The 16,761-nt window shown below is 35.1% G+C and overlaps 2 protein-coding genes and 1 non-coding gene across 3 annotated transcripts; 1 reads left to right on the forward strand and 2 right to left on the reverse strand.

The window, feature by feature from the left end:
- Positions 1-1,284: 1,284 nt before the first annotated feature.
- On the reverse strand, positions 1,285-1,358 carry Trnar-ucu (transfer RNA arginine (anticodon UCU)). The gene has a single exon. It is a non-coding gene; the product is annotated as a tRNA-Arg (tRNA).
- A 319-nt stretch (positions 1,359-1,677) lies between these two features.
- On the forward strand, positions 1,678-16,595 carry LOC128184808 (polycomb protein EED-like). The gene is made up of 12 exons (XM_052854398.1): positions 1,678-1,770; positions 6,691-6,840; positions 7,243-7,335; positions 7,531-7,596; positions 7,724-7,849; positions 8,364-8,445; positions 8,560-8,651; positions 9,914-10,047; positions 10,421-10,526; positions 10,785-10,943; positions 15,282-15,355; positions 16,301-16,595. Exons 1-12 carry the CDS (start codon positions 1,678-1,680, stop codon positions 16,425-16,427), a joined length of 1,302 nt encoding a protein of 433 aa, XP_052710358.1. The 3' UTR covers positions 16,428-16,595.
- Positions 10,950-15,266, reverse strand: LOC128184807 (protein artichoke-like). Its single transcript, XM_052854397.1, has 2 exons — positions 13,319-15,266; positions 10,950-13,044 (listed from the first exon to the last, which is right to left on the reverse strand). The coding sequence occupies exons 1-2, from the start codon at positions 14,324-14,326 to the stop codon at positions 11,143-11,145; spliced, it is 2,910 nt and encodes a 969-aa protein (XP_052710357.1). The 5' UTR covers positions 14,327-15,266; the 3' UTR covers positions 10,950-11,142.
- Positions 16,596-16,761: the final 166 nt, after the last annotated feature.

Here is a 16,761-nt window from a genome sequence, read left to right on the forward strand (position 1 = left end):
GGGCAAGCTATATACTGGAAAATTAAATATTAATAAATCTGATATTTAAAAAAAAATCATTTAAAGCAACATATATTTAACATATCATTGATTTGAAACCTATAAATATGTTCAATATTTGGAATATGTTGACACAAACAGGCGTATACGTATAACAAAATCTGCAAAAACTGTTCTTTTTTTAGAACTTCGAGGCAGTTTCTTTTATAGAGTGGGTCTGTGCTCCATATTTTTCTCATAGTCTATAGTCATAGTCCGTGGGTAAAGTCACACATATTATTTAAATAGACTACTTTCCTGTGTCTGACATGGCTCAGTGGTTAGAGCACCTGACATAAACTAAGCTTATTTATCTAGGGTTTTTATGCTATGGGTTCGATGCCACCAAAATTAAAGGCAGTATTTTTTTTTCGTATCATTTGTTAATTTAAATACCACCTGTATATTCAAAACTAAATGTAGTTAAAAATTGTATTATTATATATTTGAATGGATTCAATTGGGAAAAAATAAATTCAAAATGGTATTTCACGACTTAATCGAATGGGCATTTGCGCTATCTTATCCCCCCCCCCCCCCATCTTTTTTTGTTATTCGTTATATAAACTTATAACAAAAATGTTTACTATTGTTCCGCGTTAAGCCGCGGACGAGTTTTGTTGTTAATGGTATACCTTTATGGATAGTTTGATTTGACCATATAAAATACTCAGAGTGAATACAAAATTATCATGTTGTAAATTTTGAATTTAAAGGGTGTCTACCCCCTAAAGAACTAAATATGATATTAGTCAAATCTGGCCCCCAAAATTCGAACAAGAACGAACCTTTTGTCACTTATAAGTATTGGAAAGATACATCTTTGGTGAAAATATTTTGTTTGTTCAAGTAGTCGCTCAGTGTTTCCTTAAAGAAAAACTGCCTCAAAACAAGCCGTTTTATGCTAAAAGTGAGAAAATGGCGGGAAAAGGTAAACTGTATGATGTCATATTTTTAAATTGTGAGCACTAAAATCAAAATGAAAATTATGAAAAAACTTCAAATGTGTATTTGTACAAATAAAACAAAGAATTACAGTAAAATGACAATGTTCATTTTTAGGGGGCCATTTTAATTAGGCTCAAACCCACAGGCACTTGTTTTTTAGAAAAAAACTTACCCTATAGTATAATAATAACACACTATTATTATTATACTATAGTGTAAATTTTTTTCTCAGAAACAAGTGCCTGTGGAGGATATCAAGAAATAATTAATAACATGTATGTCAATAAAATTAAATTCGGATCACGACGAGACTCGAACTCGCATCACCCCGATTAGAAGTCGGGTGCTCTATCCAGTTAAGCTACGTGATCTTGTACATAATGATTAACAAATTGTATATATGAGCAAGAATTTTATGAAATGATGAAATGCCGCGATGCATACTTACATATAGCGGTTAAGTCATGTATTTCCCTTACATTACATCATCATTAAAGTGCATGTTTCATCCGAACGTATAATTTTGTGATTTTCAAAATTTTCATTCTAAAGTACATAAACATGGGAAAAGCAACAAGATTATATAAATTTTTATCCCTTTTCGTCTGAAAGTAAAAATCATATTATAGAAAGTATCAAATTTTGGCGCGAAAAATTTTCAATCATGTGACTATCACGTGATATAAAAGCATGTCGGACAGCGAAGACAATGTGCTAAACTTGTGTACAAAGAAAGCGCGCATGTCCCTTGTTGCAAATGCAGACGGATCTGGCGATGATCAGGTAACACAGTGTCATGTTATTTAAAACCAACTTGGTATGATATTTGATATTCTTTTGGAACGAAGAACCATCGATTCATTCTTTGTTAAACCAGAGGGACTTGTGTAAAAAAAAATCGTAAAAAAATGGGTACCTCGGAGGAAAAATAACAAGTGAGGACGCTATCTTGGATACCGCCTCGATTCATCAGCTTATTTTTCGTTTGAATTGTTAAACTAGAGATGATTCTTCTTTGAGCTATCAATTCCACTTGCAGTTTAAGCTAGCTCGTTTTTACACCAACATTAACAAACTTGTTGATTTCTCGCATAGACATTAAAAATCATCAACTCCCTGGCTCCTGTAGAAAGCGAAAGTATGGTACATGAGATCTCTGTCATACGATTGGTTATGGGAAAAGCCAAGTAGTTGTCAATTCCGGATGTTTACGCGAGAAAAAGATTAAATAAAAATTTGTTGATGAAGACTTGAAAAGAATTAAACTGAAGGTGGGATCTTACAGAAAAATAATTTATAAAGAAATACAAGTTGGCGTAAGTTTCTAGTATGACATTTTGAATGAGAAATTAGCAGATGAAGCGAGGCGGTCTCCAAGATGGCTTCCCCTCTTGTTATTTTTCCTCCCAGGTACCCACTTTTTAAAATTTACACATCTTTATTTATTTTTGTAAATATGACTTGTTTTCATTATATATCCATTATTCCAACCCATTTACTTCATTAATGTGATATAGTAAACTATCCTGCCATATTTGGTCCCATGTGTAGAGAAACATTTTGGATCACAGAAAACCTAAATAAAGAAGCATGCCCGAAAATCAAATGAGATACTACATGCTAGTAATGAAGTGCGCCCAGACTTACCAACTTGATAAAAATTCATGAAATACAGTCATATTTATTTGCAGAGGTCACTTAATATTTTAGAATAAACACCAAATAGCTATGACTGTTTTTATCATTATTCTAAAATTGATCATCATATATTTCAGTCATTACTAAAAAATCAATTTTATGAATAGAAGAATCATTTTCTCATTTAAAAAAAATTGTTGATGAAATTCGATCCAATCCGTCTCATGCACCCCTGACTGTAGATAGAAGAAAAAAAGTTTGTAACGAGTCCCTGTGGTTAAAAAAAACCAAAAAAACCCCATAAATTGACATGATTAATGTGTATGATCATGCAGAGTTTTGGTTTCTTGCATACACGATGTATAATCTCAGTAAAAAAAAACTATATGGTTTAGGTGTGAACCTTATTAAGCCACTTGATAATGCTAAATGTGATTATAATCTTTCTATAATCTCAGCAAAGATTCGTCAAGACCAATAAAAAAAAAATGAATAAAGAATCTTTTGAAGAAAGAAAAGAAAAGAAGAAATGCAAACTATTTGCCAAGACTAAAAAAGTTTGTCAATAATGTTTCTGTGAAATGTTGGTCAAAAATATTTAGTTTCAATGGATCTTACTCAGCTTTCTATTACAGTATTTAAGGTATTCAATGTATAATGAAGGGATATTGAACAATTTTGAATCGCTTTGAACCAGTTAAATATGTATTGCTAGATAACAATGAAAGTGAAATGAACCAAATTCACATGACTGACAACATGTAAGAAGCCGGTCATTTTGCACCTTAAATTTTTTAAAGATTGATCTCCCCATGTTGAAAAAAAGAAAATTTTAATTTCGTCAAAATATCTGCGGTAAATGATTCATTTTAATTCATATTTTAATAAAGAGAAAGTTTATGCATGTATTAACCGAGAGAATTTCACGAAATTTAATTTACTTTTTTTAATATCTTATTACGGTAAAACATACGTTGCCCATAGACTTCAATACAAAATTCAAGGTGTAATTAGTTGGACCATAATTAATATTTTGAAAATTCCTTTGGTGGAGTATTTTTATTTGATAACACCTTTAAAATGATATCATGATTAAGAATATCGGACCATTCATTTATAAGGTACAAAATGTGGTCGTTATACATCGAATACCTCAATTATAACCATTTTGACAGATTAAAAAGTAAATTTATCTTAGTACCATTTTAACAATAAATTGTTAAGGATTCTTTTTATTATTAGCTCACCTGAGCTGAAAGCTCAAGTGAGCTTTTCTGATCACCTTTTGTCCGTCGTCCGTCTGTCCGTCTGTCTGTCCGTCCGTCCGTCCGTCCGTCCGTCCGTCTGTAAACTTTTTACATTTTGAACTTCTTCTCTAAAACCGCTCATCCAATTTCAATCAAATTTGGCACAAAGCATCCTTATGGAAGGGCGAATTTAAATTGCAGAAATAAAAGTCCGATCTGTATTCAAAGCGGAGAAAACCTTGAAACTGTAGAAAAAGGGGGGTGCATTTTTAAAAATCTTCTTCTCACGAACTACGGACTCCAATTCAACGTAGTTGAGCATAAATTATCCTTATGGGAAGGAAAATATAAATTGCAAAAATTAAGTGCTAATTCTGTTTCAAATCTGAGTTATTACGAAAATAATAATAAAGGAAAGGCGTGTTTCAGCTTCGAGTTCGGCATCCGGTAAAATGGGTAGGCAAGACTTGGCCTGGGCAAAACAAAAGATTGGCAGTTTTTAATCTGCCAATCTCATTAAAATTTCAGGATATTTGATAAACCAGTATATTTGTATTCGCTGTAAATATTGCTGCAAAATAGTGCGTATTTGGAATTGATGATTGCTGATCTGCCCGGCTTTTATTTTGCCACGGCCCGGGTTTGCATACCCATTTTACCAAGACTCGTACTCATACTTCTAAAACGAGGTTCTTTGTTTAAAGCAGCCATGACATTATACGAAAAAGGGTCGATCTGACTATGATAAATTTGCTTGTTATGCAACAGTTCGCGTATGAAGGGAAATTTTTGAAACATGCAAAATATATTGGTGCCGATTTTGTGAAGTAAATTGAGGCTTAATATTTCAATGCGTTGACAGTTTACACATGACGTTGGTGTTAGCTTGTTCTGATTTTCGTTTCGTTTTCATTATTTATGCTTTGTAACCTGGGAACTATCGTCTGTATTTCGTGATTTTTACGTATCAAATCAAACAGAGACTTCGGTAAATCAAACAGTTAACTGTTTACCTGCGCAAATTAAGCAAAATCTGATGTATCAAAAGAGTACTGAAATACAATTCATTCTATCGGTAATTCGGCATTATCTTTTGCGTAATGGTAGATTAATGCAATAGGTTTTGTTGAGATGTTCGGCATTTTCTCTAGTTTATTCAGTTTAAATAGAGTTTGATATCGCTAATGGAAATATGTAGGTATATACATGTATATATATGATTCATTTCGAAAAAATAAATTGTGTTCTTTATTTGTTATAGTGCATGTTTCTTGTGTTTAATTGTTTACGAATTCTATTTACTATCCATATTTGAGTGTTAAGCTTCGAATTATAAGCAAGATACAGAGATTTGCTCACAATTCTATGTTTGTACACAGATCTTAAAACCTAAAGATTAAAAAAGTAAAACAATTGTCAATATTTATTAAGAAAATTTTAAAAGTCTGTTCTTCCAGAAACCAACTTTAACAACTTATTGTATTGTAAACTTAACCTTCTTTCGTCATTATTACTCTTACTGTACATGTGATCTTTGACTGTGTTTGTGTACATTTGTATAAACTCATTTTGAGCCTCAAATACCAGTGAACTTGTCTTGAGTGAATAAAAGAATTTAAAATCTTAGGCCATTCTTTTTTTTTCCATTTTAAATGCTGAATAGGAAATACCAAGTTAAAAATCTTAAGCTGAATGTAATAAACTCATGTGAACAAAATATGACTCAAACCTAGGCGAACTGTGAGCTCTGTATCTTGCTTATAATTCTACGATTGACGCTGAAATTTTGGTTGAACGTTAGAAATTCTATATGAATTAGAGTATGTTAAATACTTGTACAAACAAAATAAAAGAATGATATTCTGTGTATACCTACTCTCTGGGGCCCCCTCTTTATACAATAAATAATGTGAAATCTACATCAATTTTGATAATTTTCCAGACACGAGTAAATAAAAACGACATATTTAAAACAGTTTCCATACATTTCTGTTGCGGGGATAAAGTAATTATCGCTATTCCTAAGAAAATATCACAGCGGAAAATTATCCTGGTTTGTATGCAAGGTAAATAACAGTCATTTAATTACAATGGAGAAGACAAATTAAATTTATGAATGTTTTTAATTTGAGGAATTGAGCACATTGAGGTACAATTTTCTTCTTCACATCTATACATGTAGGATTTTAAACATAAAATACGATAACTGTTATATTTTTTCAAAAATACAATAACTAGTATGTAGTTGATGAAAAAAATGTACCTATATGCTCTCATATATTTTGATCGCTTTACAAAGTGTGTGTGTGTGTGTGGGGGGGGGGGGGGGGGGTTAGAACAAAAATATAGGGAATAGGAAGTTAACAACTTACCAGTATACCCCTACCAAATGTTTAGTTTTATATCTTGCGAAGGATTTTCTTATTCTGGTAAAAATAGTATTTTATGAAGGTACAATGTCAAAGATTACGTGTATGCAAAAATAAGTGTAAAATTCGAATACTTGACAATATTTATTTTTGTTATTCTACCGAGGGACCATATGGCACAATATCTTTTGAAAGCCCATTGTTGCTCAGGTGAGCGATGTGGCCCCATGGGCCTCTTGTATATTAGTGATAATGTACCAGTGTTTGGTGAGAGAACTTTTTGTGTAAAGACATCTGAGACAACTACCGGTATACTTAAATTGAAATGAATTTGAAGTTTGAAAAAGGAGTCAAGATTAAATTCTTGAGCATTTACATATTAATGTAACCTAGATTAACCATTTCTTGCATCATTGTATGACTGAGGTAAAATTCCTGTAATATTTCAGGATGACAAATCTTCAACTGCCAGCACAATCATGGAGGATGCCTCCTCTAGGAGTGACACTCCTACCCAGGGGGTGGGGGGCCGACGGGGCAGGGGGCGCAACAAGAAATGGAGAACCAAACTACAATTCAAGTGTACCAATTTTGTGAAGGTTTGTTAATAGGTATATTCTGTATTATGTACATGTATGTGATTGTATATGCTGTAAGAAAATGTGAAAGAGGAAGCGTGAAGGTCCGTATAAGATTAAGAAAAGTATAAACCAGGTAACTAGTAATTCAATCTAAGGGTTGTCTTATTCTAAATCTGGTCTTAACAATGTCTTTCATGAAAAATGTCTTTATAGAGCTATTACTTTTTACCATACATCAAAAGAAATCAACTACATTATCAAATACATACTTATGTATTAATGTTTTAGAACTGAATATGAAGTATCGTTCAGTTCAAAGGGCATCTTATGTTGAAACTTTGAATTCTATGTACATATATAATGAGTTTAAATTTCGAGATTTTGCAATTAAAATCAAAATTTAAACTCTAATATTAATAGGAGGACCATGGCCAGCCAATATTTGGGATAGATGTGAATAAGAACACCAAAGATGGAGAACCGATCGTGTTTGCATCGGTGGGACACAACAGGGTTAGTGAATACACAGTGTTACACAGAGTCTGCTCTGAGATGTACCAAGAATATTGTGTTAAAGAGTTAAGTCTGTACCTGGTACCTCAATTTTCAACATATTTAAAGTTAAAATTACATGTAAGTTGCTCTCCTAATAACCAATGTACATTGTATATACATACCTATATTTAAATTGTACAATTCCCCCTACAGGTAACCATTTATGAACTACAAGAAAATGGAAAAATCAAACTGTTACAGGCTTATGCAGACCCCTGTGTATCCTTTAGATGCGGAATTATGTCCTGCTTCTGTAAACTGTTCATTCTTCACCTCTTTGTTACATTATGAAGTATTATCTTGTATATATTACACACTGTTATCATGCCTTAATCAATGCCCTCAGGCAGATGAGAACTTTTACTGCTGCGCCTGGTCATTTGATGATGTCACAGGTCAGCCGCTAGTGGCTGTGGCTGGACTACGTGGAATAATTCGTATTCTAAGTCCTATTGCTCTATGCTGTGTGAAAGTAAGTGCTTTATTCAAAAAATCAGTTTTTCCCTATTCTACACAGATAAATTAATAAAAAAATTTCATGGTGTGACCATGATTTTCAAGTTCAAAGTATGAAATCATCATTATATGTTATCATTCTCACATACACGTGTTACCCACAAGGTAAGCTTTACTACCTCAGAGGTGGTTTGCCTCTGTAATTTATACTCAGTGATTTTGTCATGGAAAATGAGATAATATTTGTTCATCAATGACTGTAAGTTGTTTTTGATATTTACCAGTACATGTATTGTCAAATGAACTTTTAAACTGTAGAGTCTAAACACAAGTCATATTATGATGTTTCAAGCGTAACCCAAATTTTATGTTAATGTGAGAAAATGTTGTGAGGTCTGAGAGAACTTTGTCACTACCATTATTTCTTACTGTGAACCAGTCATAAGCTTTGGGTCATGAAAATTAATTTTGGGGTTAGTATTTTACAAAACTGAGGCAGTTATAAATTAAGCCTGAATTTAACATTGTAGCATTTTGTTGGCCATGGAATTGCTGTCAATGAACTGAAATTTCACCCAAAAGATCCCAACATGTTGCTTTCTGCATCCAAAGGTAAAGAAAGAAAAGAAAAGCCTGAAATTCTCTAGAATAAAATATATTTTATATAAAAATATCAAGTAAAGTGAAAGTAGACACTGATATATTTGCTTTTAATTTATATCACAGATCACACAATCCGACTGTGGAACATTAAGACAGATGTGTGTGTGGTCAAGTTTGGTGGTGTGGACGGCCATAGGGACGAAGTACTCAGTGCAGTAAGTATGAACACTGAACTGTGACATGAAGTACTTAGTGCAGTAAGTATGAACAATGAACAGTGACATGAAGTACTCAGTGCAGTAAGTATGAACAATGAACAGTGACATGAAGTACTCAGTGCAGTAAGTATGAACAATGAACAATGACATGAAGTACTTAGATCAGTAAGTATGAACAATGAACAGTGACATGAAGTACTCAGTGCAGTAAGTATGAACATTGAACAGTGACATGAAGTACTCAGTGCAGTAAGTATGAACAATGAACAGTGACATGAAGTACTTAGATCAATAAGTATGAACAATGAACAGTGACATGAAGTACTCAGTGCAGTAAGTATGAACAATGAACAGTGACATGAAGTACTCAGTGCAGTAAGTATGAACAATGAACAGTGACATGAAGTACTCAGTGCAGTAAGTATGAACAATGAACAGTGACATGAAGTACTCAGTGCAGTAAGTATGAACAATGAACAGTGACATGAAGTATTCAGTGCAGTAAGTATGAACAATGAACAGTGACAATCTGGGTATTATTCATGGTTTCAACACTAATGCCAATCTACTAGTGGAATGTCATTAAAGTAAAAGATAGTCTGGCCCAGCAGTCACCAAAATTTCTAAGTCACTCAACTCAGTCCTCAGCTCAATTCTTTATAAGAAAAGTGTATAAATTTGAAGTCCAAACGTGAGGCTGAGTATTGACTTGAGGAAAGTTGGTGACGATGGGGATTGGTGAATTAGCAATACTGTGGAATCATTAAAATTCATGGTGGCTCAATTTTCGTGGTATTCATGGATAGCCCTCCCCCACAGATTTACACCCTCAACGAAAGCAAATTAGAAAGAGTTATCTCTGTTACTGAAACTGAAAACCGAGGCGTCCATAAAATTACATCTCCATGAATAAGGGAAAAAACCACAATCCACGAAAAATGGCCCCCACAAATTTAAATGATTCAACAGTAAGTTAGAACTCAGGAATTCTATGAAATTTCCTTCTGATGTCACATACTGTATTGTTGTTTATGGAGTTGACTAACCGTTGATCAAAAAGCCTATCAGTTTACTGCACTTTTAAAATATCTCAAGAAATTAGGTTACTCAAAAAATTATAGTAAGTAAAGCATATACTGTCAATGTGTTGGTTGCGATGCCAGATTCAGTGAAAATAGAAAACTAAAAATAAGTCCTATGGTCTACTGTTGTTAGTGTTGAATCGGAATCCTGGTGTTGAATGTGATTGTCTTTTGTAGGATTTCAATATAACGGGGAACCTGATCACTACGTGTGGTATGGACCACTCCCTGAAGATCTGGAAGACAGACACAGAGACAATACAGGCCGCCATGAAGGACTCCTACACATACAACCCAGCCAACTCCAACAGGTGCTTGCCTAGTCATGTAAAAGGATGTAATAGTTAAATCTACTACTTTATGTGTACCTCTGTTTGTCATGATATTGTTATGAGTACTTGAGTTGTTGAATGAAAGAATACATCATTTAATTTTTGTCTATATATGCAGTGGTATGGATTGCATAATTTAAGCAATATTATCCATTGATGACTTGATTTGTTATACATTTATGATGATTCTGTAAAGGGGATTTGCATTTCTTAATATGTAATTTTTTCACTGTTATTTTAATGCTCTTAAGCCTGCAGTGGTATTTATGACTTCTCTCTTTCTTCTTAGTCAGTTTCGCACTGTTGAAGGCTCTTTTACTAGTACCGGTAATTATGAATTTCTTCTCCTCAGACCATTTCCTACTGTTGCTCAACATTTCCCAGATTTCTCCACAAGAGACATCCACAGGAACTATGTAGACTGTGTTCGATGGTTCGGCAATTTTATTCTCTCTAAGGTAAAACTTTAGAATTCGTTTATTTTCAAAGTAAATATTCTTTTTTGGATTAATTATTTTACACTGGCCACTTATTTCTTTGAAATTTGGCATTAAATGCTGCAGGAAATCATAAGATTTGTTCAATTTTCTATGTTTTATTAAAATATCAGAAATTGTTTTGTAATTGTGTAGATATACAGAACTTGTTTGTTTTAGGAATTGATCGGTAGTTTTGCAGTTGTGTGCTCTGTGCATTGTTTGTTGGTTGTTTTGTAGTCGTGTGAGAACTGTATCATTTGTTGGAAGCCCGGCCCCCTGGCAGACATGAACTACCCCCTGCGACTCAGCGACAGCAATGTGTCCATCCTCCATCGATTCGACTACAAGGATTGTGATATCTGGTACATGAGATTCGGACTGGATTTCTGGCAAAAGGTCTGTGTACATTGTAGAAGATATCAATGAAATATCGCACAGAAACTATGAAATAAGAATATGTATGTTTATTTATTCTACACAGTTATGCATAAATAATGTAAACAGACATTTAAGGATTGTTTTTTTATACTTGATAATGTTGATATATAAATACATGAAATGTTTTCTGATAAATATGAAAAATTTAAAGAAGCTTTCATATCCACTGAGTTCTATTGCCACTTCCCCTCTCAGCTGTTTTGGCTGATATTGTATAATACCCAGAATGCACTGTAGGAGGATCCCGGGGTATTTCTTGAGGAACAACTTCTCTTCTGTCTCTCTCCCACCTTTCTTGATCCACCCATGGTCTGTACGTAGGGTCCTTGAAAAGCCTGACGTCATAGGAGCTTTCATCGTTTCTCTTCTCCCTGGTAATGTAATGAGGTTCTCGTGGGGGGCGTGGCTTAGGAAGGGTGTGTACTCTGTTCAGCATGTCGGGCATGCTTTGGCTATATCTAGGCCGCGGCCGACGAATAATGTCCACATTCTGAGCGGAGTAATAAGGGTTTCTCTGCCTCTCTCTATAGACATGATGATGTGTCGTACGTGACGACGGATATAGTTCTGCTTGTGACTTGCTGCGGTCGTATAGGTAAGGGTTGTAGATCGGTCTGGCTGGTGTTGGCCTGTAGTAGTCCCGTCTGTCCATGTAACGATTTTCTCGTATTCTTGGCAATGTCATCACATCACGTTGGAGATCAGGGTATCTGATCATATCTCTGGTGATTCTATTTTCTCTAGAACTCTGTCTATTTTTCGTTTTCTTGTTGTCTTTATTTTTTGTTTTCCCTTTTTGCTCAGGTTCTCTCTTTCTTCTGTATTCTGCTTTAAGCAGTCTCTCCACCTCAGTTGCATCTGCATTCTTTAAAACTTCTATAGGAATGCCTCTTCTTTTCTTTTCCTCTTTGGAAGGAATACTTCCATTCATGATGGGTTTATTCAATTCATCAGAACTCTTTTGTCTATGTTTGCAGCAGTAGTAATAAATAAGAGCTGCAATAACCCCAATCAACATCACTCCTGCACCAATAGAGCTAAATACGGTCACAAAGAACAGAGACTCATTGCATTCAAACTCGCTCATTGTGTAGCTTCTTACACTGTGCCCGAGTCTGTGAGCTGGAGACTTACACTGGTAGCTGCTGTTGAACTGATGAATGATTTTCACCTTGGTTTCCATCATCCACTCCTGGAAATCCACCAGTTCACATCCACACAAGAAGCTGCTGTTTGAAAAGTCAACTTCCTCCAAGTTCCGAAGGACAGCTAAAGTTGAGGAGTAAATGATTTGGATTGGATTGTCACTCATTGAAACTTTCTGTAAGTTTGGACAGGAGTTGAATGTTCCGTCCATGATGTATCTGAATTTGTTGCCACTGAGGTCTATGCTAGTGATCTCTCGCAAGGAATGCATTGTGTTGTACAGTTCAGCATCCTGAGACAATTGGTTGTCTTGTAGATATAGAACAAGAAGGTCACTCAGGAAGACAAACACTGCTGGGTTAAGGCGACTGAGGTTATTACAACTCAGATCTAACTCTTTCAATTCATACATGGCATAAAATGACTGGTCGTCCATCTCAGTGATCTTGTTGCCGTGGAGATCTATGGTTTTGGCAGTCTTCCAGCCAGCATTCCACAGCTTCACTAGTTTGTTTTTTGACAAGTCTATTATGTCTGGAGACTTAGGGCGGAAGGTTTGATGATCTATCCTGGAGATCATATTGAAGCTGAAGTTCGTATGGATAATTTTCCTCGAGTCCAAGAGCAGGAACCCTGGGAGTTGGGTCAGCCTGTTTCCACTGATGTCAAGACTGCGCAGTTTGTGGAGGCCAGACATGGAAGTGATGTTGTTGATCATGTTCCTGGCTAGTGACAGGTGCTCCAGGTCCCCCAGAGTGCTTGGTACCTGGAATTGGGTCAAGGTGTTGTGACTCAGGTCCAGAATCTTCAAGGAGGCTGCATTTGTTAGTGACACAGTGTTGTCCCCAAGGTTATTGTGAGACAGGTGTAAGGTCAGAAGATTTGTTAAATGTTGCTGGAATGTCTCATCTATCTGCAAAATGCAAAAGTCAACAACTATTACATGTATTTGTTTTTCTCTTATGAATTCATAGCAGAGAAATAATTCACCTATGGCATTTGGTTTGACTGTAATGCACATCAATATTTTGATGATTATAAAATTCAGTTCATTTCCTGCAATTTTTACTTGAAAGTACATATAGTTACCTGGTATAATGCTTATTCAGAAAATAAATATCCCCTCCGTCCTTTCTCTCCAAAATACAAGAGAATGAATTCATGCAAAGTATAAATCAACTACTGACCTGTGAAATCCTGTTATGAGAAGCATCCAAGTGAAGGAGGCCTCCGATTTCTGTCACAGCATTAGACAGTGTGTCAAGTTGGTTGTAGCTGATATCCAGCACAGTCAACCGACGAAGGTAATCCCTCAAAGAGATAGGGATTTTCCGGAGGTTGTTGTGAGCTATATTTAGATCTGAGATGGAGGTTTTACTTAGCATTGGAATCAGATCTTTGACATCAGTCAGATTCATATCAGATATGTCCAGATGTTTGAGTTTTTCGAAATGAGAGGAATTAAACATGTTGGTGAGATTCTCCACGCCTATCCCAGGGTTCCCTGCAAGTGACAGGTGCTCCATTCTAACAGGGTATCGGAACGTGTCCTGTTCTATGACTAATATTGCACAGTATGACAGGTTGACATGTTTAGGCACTTGGTCTGACCATCCCCGAGCCATATCAAATGTGTTTCCATCAAGACGGGTAAAGTTATTCCCTGAAAGATCAAGATTATGTAGCAAGGTCATGACCTGAAATCGTAGTCCTAATTTGGGTTGTTGCAACTGGTTAAAACTCATGTTGAATGTTCTTAGATTGATAAGGTATCTAAAAGGAATATCTGGAAGTACAAAAAAGTCATTGTGACTGAGATCCAAAACCTCTAAAGATGTCAAATGTTGAAAGATGTGATTGTCCAGCCTCACAAGGTGATTCCTGCTGAGGTCAAGGTACTTCAGCCTTCGTAGAAATTTCAGCACATTTTCATCCAACGCATGGAGTCCATTATTAGTGAGATGTAGCTCCTCTAGATCCATGTAAGGAGAAAACGGAGTTTGTAGTCTTGGTCCTATGTAACTCTGTGTTATATTGAGTTTGGTCATTTTGGGCGGAAATGTAAAGGCACTGTAGGTCAGAATGTGGATACATGTCACTGTGTCGTTGTCACAGATACAGCCCCGCATACATCCCAAAACAGGGGAGACAATCCACAGATAGAACAGACACCTGACCAACCCTATCGCAATCATTGCGAAAGTATCAAAATGAAATCCTCTAGGAAAAAATACCAAATTAATTTGTTGTAGCCTCTTCTCACATCTTCCTATTAAGAACTAAAAGCTAGGGTACTCCTCGTTCTCTTCTTGCTTATTAGGTGTGGTTGATTTGAGGTCTAGCCTTGTGTCTCCATCAATTACTTGTCTCCATATAGAAAAAACACCCTGTTATCAATGGCCAGATTCAGCTCTCAATGGAGAGATGGCTTCAGTACAGCAGAGCTTACTTCACATGGGGGGTTGTAGAACTGCCCCACTCTTGGACTTTCCCAAAATACAGACTGTCCTGATAAAGGGCTAGTATTCCACCCTGTGAGTAATTAGAGACCACAGATTAAACCAATCATTGTATCTATAATGAGGAGTAGGCTGTACAAAGCACTGTGTCCGTGCATATCTTACAGCTTGTCTCATGTGTACATGCTGGTGCTGCAATCTCTGCTCTAATGGACTTATCACTGCAGAGTGATATGAAATTGAGATGCAGATAAAGGTAAAGCATCAGTGGAGTTTTTACATCAATGTCACTTGTCTGGAAATAAGAATGCTGTATTTGCATACTTTGATAAGATTGTTATGCATAAACTTTCATTTGTAGATGTTACTGTCATCTATTTACATGTACATTAGGTGTGTTATTACACAATAATTATTTTTAAAATTTGAAACAGTTATTTATTTGTAGCAAGATACAAGTAACAATTGTCCACAGTTGACCATTAAATCAGGTCAAGAAAATATGAAACCTGTTTAAATTTTTGAAGTCTTCATTTTCATTATTTTGACTTTCATTAGAAATATCAGCATCATGTAACATGTAGGTAGAGTGTTCATGTGCTAATAAGCTGCTGCTGTTTTGGTTCAGTCTTAATTCTGAGGTGATTCTCAATACAATTGCACTTTAGAATGAATGTTGTTTTGTTAACAGGTGCTTGCCTTGGGAAATCAGATTGGTAAAGTGTATGTGTGGGACCTAGATCTGGAGGACCCGACACAGTCCAAGTAAGTCAAACCAAAATCCATTATCTCAATCACACTATCTACAAAAATGATGCATTGAAAGCTGTTAAGGGATGCTTCCTTGATAAAGAAGAAAACCTGGTTATTATAATATGTTTGTGGGGAAGTGTCAGGGACAAGTAATTTTATTTGTTATACCGGTAGTTAGTTGCAATCTGCTTTACCTGTTAGTTCATAATGTGTTATAAAATGCAGAGAATGAAATTCAGATTACCGTTTACATACATAAATTCATTTTAAGTGTTTTTACTCTAACAGTGTCTTACTGTATTTGTTAAATTTATCATATGGCAGTTTTTATTCATTTAGTTTAAATAGGTTGTGTGGTACAAAATTCTGCATGTTTTAGATACCTTGATACATTTGATGAATAGGCACATCTACAGATTGAAAAAGAAAACAAAAACATATTAACATTTTCTACGTACATCTTGGCAACAAAAAGCCTTGAAATGGTATTTGATGATAAAAAAGATCATATTACTTTGTATTTAGAAATGTACTGTGTATTTATTTCAAATGATTAAAATTATAATTTTTGAACAGTTAAAAAATCTACAATACATGTAGTACAGTTTTTTTTTTCTGAAACGTAATTCATATATAACAATCTTTACGAAAACTTTTCAGACTAACAGGCCATTCGGATGTGATTAACTATCCAAATGTGTAGCATTAAAATGTTCACAGGAACTCTGTTATGCATAATTGATGACTGGTACAAACTGTTTTAGAAGGTTGACATCTAAAATATTTACAAGTCCACCTGACTTCTCAATTTTTAAATTTCTCTGACCCGACCCCAAAATTCTCTCGCTGCAGTCTTTGAGTCGCATTTTCGTGATGACTGATAGATAAAATTCAATATTAATACATAACTTTATGATGAAAAGGGAAAAATGATTTTTGATATTTTTTAATTTCCAGACCCATTATTTTAACCCATCCAAAATGTTACACTCCAATACGGCAGATTTCATTCACACGAGACGGAAACACCATGCTTGCTGTCTCCGACAATGCTACTATATGGAGGTGGGATCGTGTGAAGTGAACCGAATCTCTCCAATGACCCATGACAAATATGTACCAAACCTTAACATGGAGCAAGAGCCAAGTCATAACCAAAGGAAGATATGCTGATATAGAGGCACTGAAAATATGACTGAAAAGAACTCTGTAAAATGATTTGAGTTAAGCCAATAAAAAAATTTGTTTTTAATTCTTATGTGATGCTTTAGTTATTCAAGGGCAAGCAAATTCGGACTCATGAAATATAAATGCAATAAAGCTAAGGGGAAACAAATTTTTATAGCTGAAGATCTGGAAAATCAAAGCGTTCCAGACCCCCCCCCCCCCCCCACTGCAAATTCAATTTCTTAAATTTT

The sequence above is a fragment of the Crassostrea angulata genome, chromosome 5 (assembly GCF_025612915.1).
Source record: "Crassostrea angulata isolate pt1a10 chromosome 5, ASM2561291v2, whole genome shotgun sequence".
NCBI lineage: Eukaryota > Metazoa > Mollusca > Bivalvia > Ostreida > Ostreidae > Magallana > Magallana angulata.

What these genes read in the sequence shown, in the direction of transcription:
- LOC128184808 (XM_052854398.1), top strand. Translation starts at nt 1,678, where the DNA reads ATGTCGGACAGCGAAGACAATGTGCTAAACTTGTGTACAAAGAAAGCG. An exon ending in AGTGTACCAATTTTGTGAAG is followed by an intron (nt 6,841 to 7,242) that starts GTTTGTTAATAG and finishes TAATATTAATAG; the next exon opens with GAGGACCATGGCCAGCCAAT. An exon ending in AACCCAGCCAACTCCAACAG is followed by an intron (nt 10,048 to 10,420) that starts GTGCTTGCCTAG and finishes TCTTCTCCTCAG; the next exon opens with ACCATTTCCTACTGTTGCTC.
- LOC128184807 (XM_052854397.1), bottom strand. Translation starts at nt 14,326, where the DNA reads ATGATTGCGATAGGGTTGGTCAGGTGTCTGTTCTATCTGTGGATTGTC. An exon ending in CTCATAACAGGATTTCACAG is followed by an intron (nt 13,045 to 13,318) that starts GTCAGTAGTTGA and finishes TGCATTTTGCAG; the next exon opens with ATAGATGAGACATTCCAGCA.